General features: G+C 32.9%; 2 protein-coding genes across 3 annotated transcripts; both read left to right on the top strand.

Moving 5' to 3' along the window:
- Window positions 1-1692: 1692 nt before the first annotated feature.
- On the top strand, window positions 1693-5478 carry LOC112716161 (la protein 1). The gene is made up of 10 exons (XM_025768028.3): window positions 1693-1951; window positions 2077-2155; window positions 2251-2400; window positions 2871-3013; window positions 3184-3332; window positions 3638-3742; window positions 3827-4286; window positions 4510-4657; window positions 5012-5093; window positions 5231-5478. The coding sequence occupies exons 1-10, from the start codon at window positions 1703-1705 to the stop codon at window positions 5319-5321; spliced, it is 1656 nt and encodes a 551-aa protein (XP_025623813.2). The 5' UTR covers window positions 1693-1702; the 3' UTR covers window positions 5322-5478.
- Window positions 5479-7498: 2020 nt separating this feature from the next.
- On the top strand, window positions 7499-13631 carry LOC112716160 (transcription factor MYB3R-1). Of its 2 annotated transcripts, none has more exons than XM_025768026.2 (12): window positions 7499-7836; window positions 8233-8431; window positions 8745-8799; window positions 9006-9063; window positions 9381-9475; window positions 9607-9710; window positions 9872-10000; window positions 10208-11912; window positions 11989-12260; window positions 12571-12685; window positions 12771-13004; window positions 13294-13631. In XM_025768026.2, exons 2-12 carry the CDS (start codon window positions 8355-8357, stop codon window positions 13408-13410), a joined length of 2961 nt encoding a protein of 986 aa, XP_025623811.1. In that variant the 5' UTR covers window positions 7499-7836; window positions 8233-8354; the 3' UTR covers window positions 13411-13631. The 2 variants fall into 2 exon arrangements, with proteins under 2 accessions (XP_025623811.1, XP_025623812.1); XM_025768027.3 differs by having other exon boundaries at window positions 7652-7836; window positions 8238-8431.
- Window positions 13632-15118: the final 1487 nt, after the last annotated feature.

Genomic DNA, 15118 nt, shown 5'->3' with positions numbered 1-15118 from the left:
TGCTAAGTAACATTTAATCTGTTGATATCGGTCTTATCTTAGATACTGAGTTCCATCTAGCAAATTTGCATTTATCTCAAATGTTCAGTATCCGATATCAACACATGCTTATATCACGGCTGCATTCAAAATATGACATACACACATTCTATCACAGTTTAAAGTTTATGTATTTAAAATATATTTGTTTTTTAAAAATACCTTCAACACTTGAAATAAGACCGCCAACACATTTTTTTAATTAATTTACCGTTTATTTATTTTTATAAATATTATATTTATTTAATTTAAATAAACAATCCAAAAATTTTAGTGGCCACCTAAAAATCCCTGTTGGAGCGCCTTCAGCAAAGAGAAGGATGCAAACAAGTCTCTCCTCCAAGGCTCCAACGCATAAAGCAAGTTCTTCTTGACTTGCATGACTTGCATGGCATGTCAAAACAGAACTCCATATTTTGCATCATTGGAGTTGGAGATACTCTCAAGAAAGTCTTGTTGAACCCTTCAAACCTTTCTAGTGCATTCAATGTTATAAGAGAAATATTCATATGAAAATATTTTTATATGAAGATGATATTATAAATTTTTAGATGATTAATTAAATATATTTAATCAATTATATTAGTTTATCTAATGATTTATAATATTATTTTTGTATAAAGATATTATTATAAGAGTATCTACTATATTATAAAATTGTTCATACTAACACTAATAATTTAAACAAAACGACATTAAATAAACAAAATTAAAACCGCACTAATTGGATCTCACTTCTCAACATTGTAATGTTATTAATCTATTAACAAACTTAATATTTTATTTATATATATTTAATTTATTATACATTTTTATTTTATTCATATCTTATTATTATTTGATGAATATTTTTAATATAAAATTTATTTATTTTATCGACTTAAAATTACTTCTACTTTTTATTCCTTAAATATTAAAATTTACTACATCCAAATAAAATGATTTATCCAAATTGTAATAATGTAGGTTGATTGGATTTGATTAAAAATAAAAACTAATGGATTCAATTCAAATCGTCACGAATTATATAATTTGAATCAGATTATTTTTTGTTTAATATTAATCCAAATCACTCAAAAAAATCTTACAATTAAATATTATCACGTGAGAAAAATAATTATTTTTCATACTAAATTAAAAAGAGCAATGCGATAGACAATTGGGAAAAATAATTTGACACTAATAATATGTCAAAAATATATTAAAAAATAATTAAAATTAAATTATATTTATCATCTAATTTAATAAATAATATCTTAGATTTAAATTTATAATTAAACAAAATAAAAATATAAAAATATAATAATGATTGATTTTCATATTTATAAAAATTTAATTATTATTGTGAAAAATTCCATTATTTTAGTATAAATTATTTTTAATTTTTAATTTTGGTAAACATTGATAGTATAAACTATAAAAAAGGTAGATATTTGTTCAACCAGATTTATGTAAATAATAAATTTAAAAATTATTTTCTTATCAAATGATTATTAGTTTTTCATTAAAAATTGATATAAAATTAAATTCAAAGAATTAATTATTTGCATTATCTAAAATTACATTGTTTTAATAATTAATTATTTTATAAAAAATATATAAAATAGGTATATATCTATTTATACTCAAATAAATGACTGATAAAAGAAATATCAAACTTCTTATGTGTTACTATTACACACGTTTCTTAGTGGGAGCGTGGGAGGCACCTTATGTCACTAAACCACCCACTAAAAAGTTAACCGTCATCGATTTTAGGTTCAAACAGCTTCGCCAAACCCAAAACCCTACAATCTTCAGCGAAACCCTAGAAACGCTCTCTCCCGCTTCGTCTCTCTGCGTTTCAAGTTCTTGCTCATCAATGGCGACGCCCTCCTTGGACGAACAAACATCTAAGAAAGTCATTAGACAAGTACGATTCACATTTTCAATCTTAGTTACGATTCCATTTGATCCACGCTTTCTTTTTTTCTTTTTGTTAAATAACCAGCTCAATTGTTTTCATTTCCATTTTTCTTTTCTAAAAAATTCATGCAGGTTGAGTTCTACTTCAGCGACAGCAACCTTCCCACCGATAATTTCATGCGGAAAACTGTATCTGAAAGCGAAGATGGCAGTATCCTTTTTGTCTTTTTCGTTTCCCTTATTGCTGAAGTAGTGTGAAATGAACTTTCCCCCTTCCAGTTGTTGTTCTTGACCGTTACTTCACAGTGGTTAGTTTGGCGTTGCTTTGTTCATTCAATAGAATGAGAAAGCACCTTAATCTTGGTGATGTGAAGGCTGATGAGATTTCGAAAGACACTGTTGCTGCTGTTGCTCAAGCTTTGAGAAGTTCTTCATCTCTCAAGATCTCTGAAGATGGTCAGTTTCATCTCCCCAATATCTCGCTGTTTTTTGTTATTATTCTGAGTTCCGCTCTGTATTTGTTTAAGTTTAGTAGACTTGGAAATTTGGAATTTGTAAGGATAAACGTTCAAAAAGTGATTTATAGGTAGTGTAAATAATTTGATATTTTAGAATTGATTTTCTCAGATGGAAGGAGTATGCAAAATTTGACAGGTATTTTGTTGGGTTAGAGCTGGAGATAGTGGTTTCCTTTATCCTTAAGTTTTCTTGGTGTCAGCACTCAGCATATATGTGCAACATTGTAACAGAATAGAATGATTTACAGTGATGGGTTATTTTCAGTTTTATACAGCTGCAAAATATGCTCTCTGAAATTAGTTCTTCACTGAACATGATATTGCTCGCTGTCATCTTAATGGTTGGCTGAATGATATTTTCTTCGTTCCTTTTTTCATACCCTTCTATTTGTATGTTTGATGTTTCAGGGAAAAAAGTTGGTAGGACAACGGAACTTCCAAAACCAGAGGAGGTTATTGAGCAGGTGGAGGGAAGAACAGTTGCTGCATCCCCATTTGAATATAACTTGAAGATGGAAGATGTGGAGGCATTCTTTGGTCAACATGCCAAGGTATTGATAGCAACAGAGCAATGATTTACATTCCAATACTTTTGCCAGAAAGCATTATCTTTATCTGTTTGTCCTGGGTTTTGATGTTTGTTGTGAGTCAACTGGATTAAAATCTATGTAGAAGTTGTTTGTTAAAGCTCTTGTTGAGAAATTGTTCTTTTCTTTTTCAGGTCAATAGTGTTCGTCTGCCCCGGCATGTTGGAGACAAAAGGTTCTTCTGTGGCACCGCCCTCATTGAGTTTTCATCAGAGGAAGATGTAGAAAAAATTTTGAAACAAAAACTGGTCTATGCTGGGGCTGAGTTAGAACTAAAACCAAAGTAAGATTGTAAGAATGCTCATAGTTGTTATGTACTATTGCATGTGATTAACTTGACCAATTTTCCCTTACACGGAGTATATTCAATTTAAAATAGATGAAAGGAACTTTATAAATCTTTTTCATTTATTTATCTTTTTGGCATAATCTTTTGAAGAATTTCAGTTCACTGCCCTGCCACTTCCAATGTTATCTTTTGTTACTGAACAGAATTTTGGAATATGAGATTATTAGGAAAAAATAGGACTACCAGGTTTCTGATAATAACATATATTGGCTAATAATTTGTATTTATACCGAATCCAGGAAGGAATTTGATGTGGAGAGAGAAAAGGAAAAAGAAGAATTTGAAAAATCTCGTCCTCCTGTGGGCTCAAATCACCAGAATAATAACTCCAATGCAGAAGACAAGTAAGAAGCTGCCAATTTTTGTTTTACTCTCCATATATGAATATTGAATTATGCACTGATTGTTTTCTTTAATGATCGTCCCAGCTTCCCTAAAGGCTTAATTATTGCCTTCAAACTAAAGAGCATTTCAGATGAAGTTCCTTCCAACCAAGGTGGTGCTGATCAACTGGCCAATGGCAATGGCAATGGCCACAAAACGGATGGGACAAATCCCACTGAAGTTGCTGCTGGAGAAAGTGATGAAAAGGCATCAGAAAGTGCTGAGGATGACAAAGAAAATAATGCGGAGAAAGAAGGAAAGGAAACTGAAAGTGAGGAAAAAGAAGGAAAGGAAACTGAAAGTGAGGAAAAAGAGGCTGAAAGTGAGGAAAAAGAAGCTGGAAGTGAGGAAAAGGAAACTGAAAGTGAAGATAAGGAAACTGAAAGTGAAGAAAAGGGTCTAGAAACTGATGAAAAAATTTCACCCCCTGCTTACAAGGGTGACAAGAATGTTGTTTCGCGTGAGGATTTGAAGGTTATCTTTCAGAAGTTTGGTACTGTGAAGGTACTTATGTTTTCCCCTTCACGAAGCTGGTGGTACATAATACTGTTGGTTAAGCCAAAATATTTTACGTATCTTATAACTCATACTCATATCTTATCCCTTTCGGAGACCCCATCACTTTTAGGGATACTTATTTTTCTAGTTTATCTTTGGTTATTTTCATCATCTTTTTGAATTGGATAAGGCTGGTGTGTTAATCTTGTATTTTTATTTTCCTGTTTAGTTCATTGATTTCACGATTGGAGATGAGTCAGGATACATCCGGTTTGAAGAAGCTGAAGCTGCTCAGAAAGCTCGTGCTGCTGTGGTACTTACTGATAAGGGTGGCTTGCCTGTGAAGAATTTTGTTGCTATCCTAGATCCAGTGACTGGTTGGTGCAAGCAATTCTTTAGAATATTTACCATTTAGTGTTTTTAATTTGTACTCTCAAATTTGTTTCTAATTATCATTGTCTGATGATATATTGTCTGCCCTATTTACCTGTTAAAAACTTCTGCTTCATGAACAAAACTATTTTTCTCTAGTACGTTATTTGTGATTGTTTCTATCAGTGTTTCATCCATTGCTTATTGCATTAAAAAATGAAAATTCTTTTTAAATTTATTTGGACTTTGGAAGGAGCATAGTTGTTGAGATTACTATCAGTACCAGAGTGGTATTTGCTGACAGTTAAATTGTGATTGGTTGATAAACTCAAGCTACAATTTGCTGTCTATGATCTCAGGTGAGGCTGAAAGAGAATACTGGAGCCTTCTCCGCAAAAACCAAGACAAGAAGTACCGCGAGTTTAAGGGTAATCGAGGAAGGTAAGTAGCGACACAAAGCAATGCCTTGAATTTGACCAGCATAATCTTCTGTGTTTCTTTTCTTCATTCCCATCCTCTTAGTTGTACTATATGGATGGGGTGAAACCAAGAATATTAATAATATAATGTTTTAGCAGGGGAGGAAGGCATGGTGGTAGAGGAGGAAAACATGCACGCTCTAGAGATAATGGATCACGAAATCGCCCAAACAAATCTCAGAAAGTTTAAATACTCTAAATATAGCAGTTTAGAGATCAACTTTTGGGGTCTCTTCAGATTTTGGTTGAAGCTGAATATTGTATGGTAGCCTGATGTATTCTCAGCTTATTAGGTTTTGATATCATGTCAACACACTTCTCTTTATAATCTACCAAGTTTTTGTTTCTCTTTGGGCGAAATTTATATTTTTTCCTACCTTTCCCGCTTTTTATGCTAGTATATATTAAGTGTTTAGCTATAGTGATTTTATGTAAAATCTTCCTTTAGGAGTGATTTACAAATTAATACTCCGCAAAATTTGTACTTATTTTCTACCTACCTTCTTTTTCGACAGGTGTATATTAAACGAGGGAAAGAAGTTTTAGAGTATAATTAAATTTTTTAACGACCAAATAATCTGTATAAGTATATAATTGGAAGAATCTATAAAATTCAAGAGATTTTGATAAAGAATTTATCTAGCTAAAATAGGTAATTTTAAAAATTATTCAAAATTCTGTTTCTTTTTTATAATTATTCTCTTTTAGTCAATGGAATTATTAATCCGAAAAACATTTTAATTTTAACTAAGAAATCAAAATTTTTTTTCTTGAAATAATAAAGAGAATTTTAAATTCTCTTTCTCTCTATCTCACTTAAATTTGTTCAAAATTCCTTTTTCCTTTTTATATTTATTCTCTCTTTTATTTAATGGAGTTATTAATTGGAATATTTTATTATTTTAATGCTGAGAAATCAAAATTCAATTTTGTATTAAAATAATAAAAAGTTCTACTTACCAATGTACCACCTGAGTAATTAGTGGACGTCACAGATATCCCTGCGTGTTTTATCAGTATATTTACAACTCTACAATTTTGCAAAACTCTCCAAATAATAATATTCAACAAAAATACCACTTATTTATCCATATCAAAAATAATTTTTGTTAAAGTACTTATTAAAAAAATATTTTAATAAAATAGAAAAATAGATATACATTTATTTGGAATTTTTTATTTTCATAAATTAAATAAATATAATAATTACCGAAATAAATAATTTAAAAAATATTTATCGAAATAAATATCTCTTATCTCGTTTACAAGATGATTTTGCATGTAAAAATGAGATACATGTATTTTTAAAATTTTTTTTTGAAAATAATAATAAATATTAATAATATCAATAATCTAAACTTTTAGCATATAATTAGTACATAAAAAAGTTGGTAGAAGAGATTAAAATAAATTAGTACTAAAAAGAGTACATACAAAATTTTAGATTAAATTATGATCCAATTGCATTGATTTAAATTTGAAAAATAAAATATTCGTACTTGTTCAAGTAAAGTTCTATGATGAGAATAAATATTACTTCTAAAAATTAAAAGATGGAAAGTGTGAAATTTGATGCACGATAAATAAAACACAAAAAGATGAGATAACCGTTTACCAATTATTAAGAGAGGTTGATGGGGATAGTAGGTAACCGTTTCAATTCTCTTCCCACTATCTCCATCAACTTCTCCTAACAATTGGCAAACAGTTATCTCATCTTTTTGTGTTTTATTTATCGTGCATCAACTTTACGCTTCTCATATTTTAATTTTTATCTCTTCTACTAACCTTTTTATGTACTAATTGCATGCTAAAAGTTTAGATTATTGATATTATTAATATTTTTTATTGTTTTCAATTTTTTTTAAAAATACATGAATCTCGTTTACACTTTAAACAAAATATACATGTGTCACGTTTACTTGTCTTATCTCGTTTACACTGTTGTAAACGAGATATATACAAAATTATCTCGTTTAAAGTATAAACGAAATATGAGAGAAATATTTATTTTGATAAATAATTTTTAAATTAGTTTTTCGATAATTATTATAATTATTTTATTTATAAAAATAAAAATCCCATTTATTTGAGACTAGAATTATTATTCTTATTAGTACTTTTGCTTTTTCTTTTCTCTTAAGTAGTACAACTGTACAAGGCAATAAAAAAAATTTAAAATTTTGCACCTTTTCCCTCTCGGAAGGTAGAAGGGAAACATCAAATTATGTAACATTAAATAACTCAACTAAAAACGCTGTTATCTGTGGTGGACATTTGAAGAAATAAAGAGAAAGAGAGGGACTCTTTCCAAAATAGCACAAAAATTGGACAATAAAATAAGTTGCCCGTTGAGTTTTTTTTTTTAAAAAGACGGTAAAAAGACGGCACGCTTCATACAAGAACAGGAACACAACTTATACTCCTACGTGTCAAAATCTCCACCGTTGAAATCACAAACATGCTCGACATTTAACCGATAGGGTTTGAAAACCCAAATAGACCCGCCCCTTTATGTTTGAATGAAAAAAATTGTTTGGATTGTCTTCCATTGACTCGCTCACTCTGTTTCTCTCTCTAAAATCTTCTTCCAAAATCTGCATCCGTAGATCTCTCTTCGCAATCCCCGTTTGGATCTTCAGATGCGCGCCGTTTCGATCGCGTTATTAGTTGTTTCTCGCACTCGCATTCTGAAGCAATGTACTGTGAGTATCTAACGGTCGATTTGGATTTCGTTCATTCAAAATTCGTAGTCACTATTAAATCTGCGTTGGCTTTGTATTTGACATGGCTCCTCAGTTTTCGTTCAAGTTTAACTTGAATAGAAATAATTAGTCTCGTTGTAAAAAGGGGGAAAAAGTTGATAACTTGAGCTTTCTTGAAATTGAAAGTTTCAATTGAGCTTCATTGAGTTCGATTTGAGTGCTCAGTTGTGTAATTAAGCTGGTGGGTGGTTAGGTAAATGCTGCATTGTTGCGTGATGCAAGTCGGGGAAGGCTTATGATATAATTAGAAGCTGCAATTTGTTGAAGATTTCAATATTCTTGGTTGAATTGTTTGGTTTGATGGAAAATTATTGTGATTTCTGTGTTTTGTTTCAGCTCAGATTCATACTGATTCATGTTTAAGGGCGGGACTATAATGATCTGGGGAGCCAAGTGCAAAGAGAATTATAATCGAGTGGGAATTGGGGTGTGGTATTTTTCTTATCTGCCAACAAACTATGGAAGGTGACAGGGAAATCATTGCTGCACCAAATGGGGTAGTTGATGGTGTTCAGAGAATTAGAGCATTGCACGGGTAATTTTCAGATCATTCATGTTTTACTTCATTTTTTAAACTGCACTTGTTCTTGTTATCTAATAATTACCCTTTTGTATAAAGGTTAGTGTGCTTCTTCTGTATCTCTCTAGCAGCTATAGGACATTTCCCTGCTAGTGCTTAGCTGAAAGCCTTTTAACAATTAACTTGACTATCTTTGAAGCTCATTCATCACCCTTCGTGTTTCCTCTTTTCCTATAGTTCTTTCCTTGCAGTTAACCATAGTAAGGATTTATTTCTCTCAGAGGAAGTGAACTTAATCTTTCTCTCCCAATAAATTGTGTGTTTGTAGGAGGACGACTGGTCCTACAAGGCGTTCTACAAAAGGACAATGGACTGCCGAAGAGGTAAATTTGATTACTATTTCAAATTCTGGTTACCTTTTATATAAATCATATTCATATAAATATTTGCTACTTTCATATTATGTGTATGCGTTTAGGATTTCAGTTCTTTTGGTTTTATATCTTGGACTTTAAAATTTATTGATAGTTATATCTACAGATGTATGAATTAAATTATGAACTCAATATAATGGATTTTGGTTTTGCAGGATGAGATTTTGCGTAAAGCTGTTCAGCGTTTTAAAGGAAAGAATTGGAAAAAAATAGGTAATATTTTTTGTATCATTGAGTATGTTTTAAGAACATTTTGTTGACCCACTTCAACTGGCATCCGGTCGTCCACTAGGGTAATAATAAATTGTCCAATTAAGTCTATTAAGCAGGGTTCTTCAGTTGGACCTTAATAGACCTAATTGTGCAGATTTAAATGAAAAGAAAAATCTTTGCTTTTGCCTTTTTTTTTTAAATAATTTTTATTTTAGGTCTCATAGCAGTTTGGTAGTTTCACTCATTCACTTTCACGTCTCCCATTTTGTGTGCAACTTGATTATTCAATGTTTGAATTGCTTTCGTTATCTCTGTAGCTGAGTGTTTCAAGGATAGAACTGATGTCCAGTGCCTGCATAGATGGCAGAAAGTCCTAAATCCAGATCTTGTCAAAGGTCCATGGTCTAAAGAGGTAACCTCTACTTCCCATTTCTATTCTGTTATTATTTTGTTTCTGAAGTTGTTTATGATATAGATTGTATAAGTTTTCTGCTTAGGTATTTATCTAATATTAACAATACTAATGAATATGAATGTAAACAGGAAGATGAAATAATTATCGAATTAGTGAATCAATATGGGCCTAAAAAGTGGTCTACTATTGCTCAGAGTTTACCTGGACGTATTGGTAAGCAATGTCGAGAAAGGTATGATTACTTGATGTATAAATAGTATTTTCTACAAGACAAGTACGATTAGAGTTTTATTGTCCAAAATAAATAATGTTGGGTATCTTTATAATTCAAATTGAAGGATTTGGAGCAATGTCATTAATATTTATTGGTAATTTTTTAAAATCTTTCATTAGGTGGCATAATCATCTTAATCCTTCAATAAACAAGGAAGCATGGACACAGGAAGAGGAGTTGGCTCTAATACGTGCTCATCAAATTTATGGAAACAAATGGGCAGAACTAACAAAGTTCTTACCTGGAAGGTAATAACAATAATAATGAAATTTGCCCCGAAGTAGGGAGAAGGTTGAAAAGGGGGCACGCTCCCAAATTTCCACTTCATTGTGGAGTCAGTGGCATAGACTTGGGTAGTATGGCTTCAGAGTTCCTTGAATAGGTTAGCTTCATCGTTCTTCAGTTTATATAGGTAAGCAGATTTGTAATGTACTTGTGTTTTTCTGTGGGTACAGGACAGACAATGCCATAAAAAACCACTGGAACAGTTCTGTAAAAAAGAAATTGGATTCTTACTTGGCGTCAGGCTTGATTACTCCGTTATCAAATGTACCGCTTGTTGGAAATCCCAATCAACCCATGGCCTCAACCTCTTCAAAGTTGCAGTCTAGTGGAGATGAAGCTGGTCATAGGGGGACTGAAGGAGAGGAAGTTTCACAATGTAGCCAGGAGTCAGCTAATGCCACACAGTTTCCATCTGCCAAAGAGATGAGCAATGTTTTACAATCCAGAGAGGAATACAGAGGAAACGAAGAATATGGTCCTGGAAAGGGGTATAGTCCTAGTCAAGCTTCTTGTTCAGAGCCATATTATGTTTCTCTGGACGACATCACTATATCTATCCCAGAGATGCCTCGCCAAGTGACTTCCTCCTCTCAATTCATTGAGCAAAATTACTCACAAGAACCTGTAAATCCAGCAGCCGGGGATTGCCATCATAATTTGCTTTCCTTACCCAATATTTCCTCACTGGGTTTTGTGCAGGAATCCACACAGTTGCAAAATGAGTGTATGGTTCATGCTCGCAGTGAAGGCCATGATATGGCCGATGCTCCATTTCAGACTTCTGTAGAGCTAGCTGTTTCGACATCCATAAGACCTACTGCTATGGACTCGCTACGAGAGCACATGTTGATATCTGATGATGAATGTTGCAGAGTTTTATTTTCAGAGGCAATAAGTGATGACGGCCCTTCTTCTGTGGACTATAATAAAGGTGTACATATGGTTGACTTGTCTGGGTGCACTTCCATTCTTCACGAGTCGTCTTTGCCATCTGCCTCAGTACCTACTGCTAATGATGGTAGATTGCAGTGTACTTCAGAAACAAAACATTTACTTCAGCCAGAGGATCAGCAGTTTGTCTCCAGAGCACACGATGTTTATGCTAATGACTTAGCCAGTGCTCCTTCTATTTATGGTATATGTAGTGCAGAAATGCAAGAGGAATCTGATATAGTGAATGACACTTCAAAATTGATCCCTGTAAATAGTTTTGGCTGTGGACCAGATACTAAAAAAACTGACCATTCTATCATGGAAAAGCCGAATGGGCATGCAGAACAGGAAGACACAGGAGCTTTATGTTATGAACCTCCCCGTTTTCCTAGTTCGGATATTCCTTTCTTCAGCTGTGATCTTGTACAATCTGGCAGTGATATGCAGCAAGAATTTAGTCCCCTTGGTATTCGCCAGTTTATGATGTCCTCTATGAACTGTCTGACTCCCTTTAGGTTATGGGACTCACCTTGTCATGATAAAAGCCCGGATGCTTTGTTGAAAAGTGCTGCTAAAACCTTCACAGGTACACCATCAATATTAAAGAAACGACACCGTGATTTTTTGTCTCCTCTATCAGATAAGAGACTTGACAAGAAACTTGAGACATCCAACTTGATAAAAAACTTTTCCCGACTGGATGTCATGTTTGATGACAGTGAGACTCAGAAAGCAGATCCACTTTCTCCATCTACATTGAAGGAAAATCTTGGGCCATCTTCTGAAATGGAACAAGTAGACAAGAAAAATGAACCACCAATGCTGGACGACAATAAATCAGTAAATGATAAAGATGCTAGTGATTTTCTGGATAAGACTGAGCAACGAGCTCTCGATGTTGATTCTAAGAGGAACGATGATGTTAACACTACCGTTGAGATTGTAAGTATGATCCTCTTTAATTACTTTCCTGAATTTGAAAACATTTACTTATCACCCTTGTTATTTTATTTGCCAGGTGCAACAACATTCTGGAGTCTTGGTTGACCGTGATCCGAATAACTTGCTGTTGAATTCTCCTAAGCAAGTTGGTGTGAAATCAGACATAGTATTAAGTGCTAGAACAAATAAACATGCATGCTCAAGTGTTAAGTCTCCTTGTATTCGTGTGAAGGAGAATGAGAGAGTTTCAATTGCTCTTACATGTGTACAATCTGTTTGTTCAACAGCCGCCGTAGAAAACTTGGGTGATCAAACAGGAAAAGATGGAGGGTTTGAAACATCCAGCATGTAATACTCTTAACAATACTGTTACTGTTTCTAGAATCAGTTTAGACATCTATTTATTCTTTTAATTTGGTCTCATCAAAGTGATGATGCTGATATATTTGGTTGTTTTGATATTGAAACCTAGGATGAGGTCAGGTTCCTCATTTTGGCCTGTGTTAACAGTGTTGATTCTTTAAACCACTGCTTTCGAAAACACTTCTGTCATTTTAAAGCAGTTAAATGCTCAACTTTTTTAATAAACAATTTATTATTTTATTAGTTTGATGGCAATTGTTGCACTGTTTCTGACTGACTGCTTGTTTGATTTTAGATTTAATGAAACACCTTTTAGGAGAAGCCTTGAATCACCTTCACCGTGGAAATCTCCTTGGTTCATAAATACATTTTTGTCTAGCCCCAGGATTGATACCGAAATTACAATTGAGGTATTGTTGATTCTGTTGGATAATTACTTTCTTGAAGTGGATTTGAATTTCCCACTCTACTAACTACTGCAAAATAATGTTTCAGGATTTTGGGATATTCATGAGCCCATGTGATAGAAGCTATGATGCAATTGGGTTGATGAAACAGGTTAGCGAACAAACTGCTGCTCAATATGCCAATGCTCATGAAATTTTGGAAAATGAAACTCCTAAGGCGTTACCAAAAGATGCATCTAGAAACAACAGGGATGAGAACAAGGAAAATAATGATCCACAGAAGCAGCATGTGAACCATTCTCAATTGACTTCAAAAGCTTTGGTAAGAGCTGGGTTCCTCTGCCCTTCTTCCATATTCAAGCTTTTTCCAAAACCAACTGCGATCTCTTATATTACTTGATGGAACTTGGCAAGAGAAAAGCAACAACTTTGGTTCTTGTGCTGTTTTAACCGAATTGAATAGATGTTATTCTTTCATGTGTATAAAGTAAATACAAGGATGCTGCTCACTATATACTTTCAGATTTCTAGTTTCTTTTGTTTTTTTGTTTTTTTGTTTTATTTTTGTTTTTTTTCAGTAGCTTGCTCACCTAGAACTTATTTGTTTACAGGTGGAGCGACGCATACTTGACTTCAGTGAATGCGGATCACCAGGCAAGGGTGACAGCAGCAAATCATCAAGCATGATCTTAGAAAGTCCGTCGTCATATTTGAAGGATTGTAGATAGCTATTCAATTGTGTTATTGCCAAAGCAAGTCTCCGGTTGCTTTGCTATTCATGTTTGAGTTTATTTTTTATACATAGCATGCAATTTTTTAGGATTTCTTTTTCTCTTTCTTTTTTAGTTATTTAGTTTTTACAGTGAACAAGACTTGAATTGTAAGAAATATTCCATATCAGTTCGTGATGATATCACCTATTCAGTGGCAAGATTTAGACATTTCTACAGCTTCGATGTGTTGACTGTTGAACTTAGGCAGGATTTTCGTACAATTTGAATTTGCTGAATCATAGCTGTTGATATTATACTCTAATTATGAGTAATGATTAGTTGGTGACTTGGTGTATATAAATGTACAAACGGAGGAATTCATAACCTCAAGCCTTTACATTAAACTCACTGTCATCCCGCGGAGACCCATTAACCGGTGTTGGGAATACCAACTGCTATATTCAAAATCAAAAGGTTCAGATTCAATTAGCTGAATAGTTAGTCAGCGCACCTTCTATCGCAATCAACGCCAAAAACTTGTCGGTAACAAAATGACACAAGGGAAAATCTCTAATGAGATAGTAAAGTGATAAAAAATTCTCAAACTCAAATTTTAAATACATCCAAAATACTTTACGGTATTAAATTAAAGTGTATAACTCAACTCCTCAAAATGAGAGTAACCAAAACAACAAAACTAAAAAAATTACAAGAGGAGATATACTAAATGGGATTTTTGTTTGTGTCGTGTATGGTTATGCTCTTATTTATGCTAGTATCTTTACTCCAATTTCAATGCATGCAGTTACCACATTTGACATGTACACATGCACATGTTCTAACTGCTCATCTACCACTAATATTTGCCTCATTTTAACTACTACACCTTTGAAGAAAAATCAACCAACTTCACAACAAATTTCCACCTTAGTTTGATTTTTACAAGATTCAAAGTCGTGGTCTCCAAAGTGCCATACACAAATCTAATTTTGCAATGATATTGCAATAATTTCATATTTTGTTTTTTTACTCTACGTGAAATAAAAAATACTAATACTTAAAGAAAACAAATTCTAAATAAGAAAAATAGAGTAAGAACACTTTGAAACAAACCCTCAAATAATATCAGCTAAGCTAGTTGATACTTGATACTAGAGAACTTTATCATACTTCGCAAGATTAGTTGTTGTATTGGAATCTTCATCTTTTTTATTTTTGAGCTTCAGACAATCTGATTTTCAATGATTTTCTTTGTGGCAATATCTACATCTCCCTTCACGATATTTGAATCCAGATTTTGACTTTTCTATCCAATTACCCTAACAACCAAAGCATTATTTGTGGCATCAAGATTATTACCACCATCATGCTCCATCTTTTCATGATTCAAAAGCGAAGAGTTAACTTCATCAATATTAAGACTTTCACATCTATAGATAAATATCTCACGAAAATACTTGTAGGAATTGGGTAACGAACAAAGCAACATCATAGCTTGTTGCTCTGTAACATATACAGACGTTGTAAAACACTGAGATGATTGACTATCGTCTTGGTCATTATAAATGACTCCAACTTAGTCCATAACGAAGCAATTGTTTCTTTTGAAAGAACCTCTTGCAGCACATCGTCTATAATACATAAATGAATGATTGTAAGAGCCCTTCGATTGATCCTTTTTTATTTAGAATCCTTCATTTTGGTAGGAATCTTTTCCTTGCCA

This window comes from Arachis hypogaea, chromosome 10, assembly GCF_003086295.3.
Source record: "Arachis hypogaea cultivar Tifrunner chromosome 10, arahy.Tifrunner.gnm2.J5K5, whole genome shotgun sequence".
NCBI lineage: Eukaryota > Viridiplantae > Streptophyta > Magnoliopsida > Fabales > Fabaceae > Arachis > Arachis hypogaea.
Note: the sequence above shows the minus strand (reverse complement) of the source record. Positions and strands in the feature narration are given on the sequence as shown.

Coding starts and splice junctions, on each gene's coding strand:
- LOC112716161 (XM_025768028.3), top strand. CDS start 1,703: ATGTGTTACTATTACACACGTTTCTTAGTGGGAGCGTGGGAGGCACCT. Junction 4,658..5,011: donor TATCCTAGATCCAGTGACTG/GTTGGTGCAAGC, acceptor CTATGATCTCAG/GTGAGGCTGAAAGAGAATAC. Junction 5,094..5,230: donor TTTAAGGGTAATCGAGGAAG/GTAAGTAGCGAC, acceptor ATGTTTTAGCAG/GGGAGGAAGGCATGGTGGTA.
- LOC112716160 (XM_025768026.2), top strand. CDS start 8,355: ATGGAAGGTGACAGGGAAATCATTGCTGCACCAAATGGGGTAGTTGAT. Junction 8,800..9,005: donor GACAATGGACTGCCGAAGAG/GTAAATTTGATT, acceptor TTGGTTTTGCAG/GATGAGATTTTGCGTAAAGC. Junction 13,005..13,293: donor AATTGACTTCAAAAGCTTTG/GTAAGAGCTGGG, acceptor ATTTGTTTACAG/GTGGAGCGACGCATACTTGA.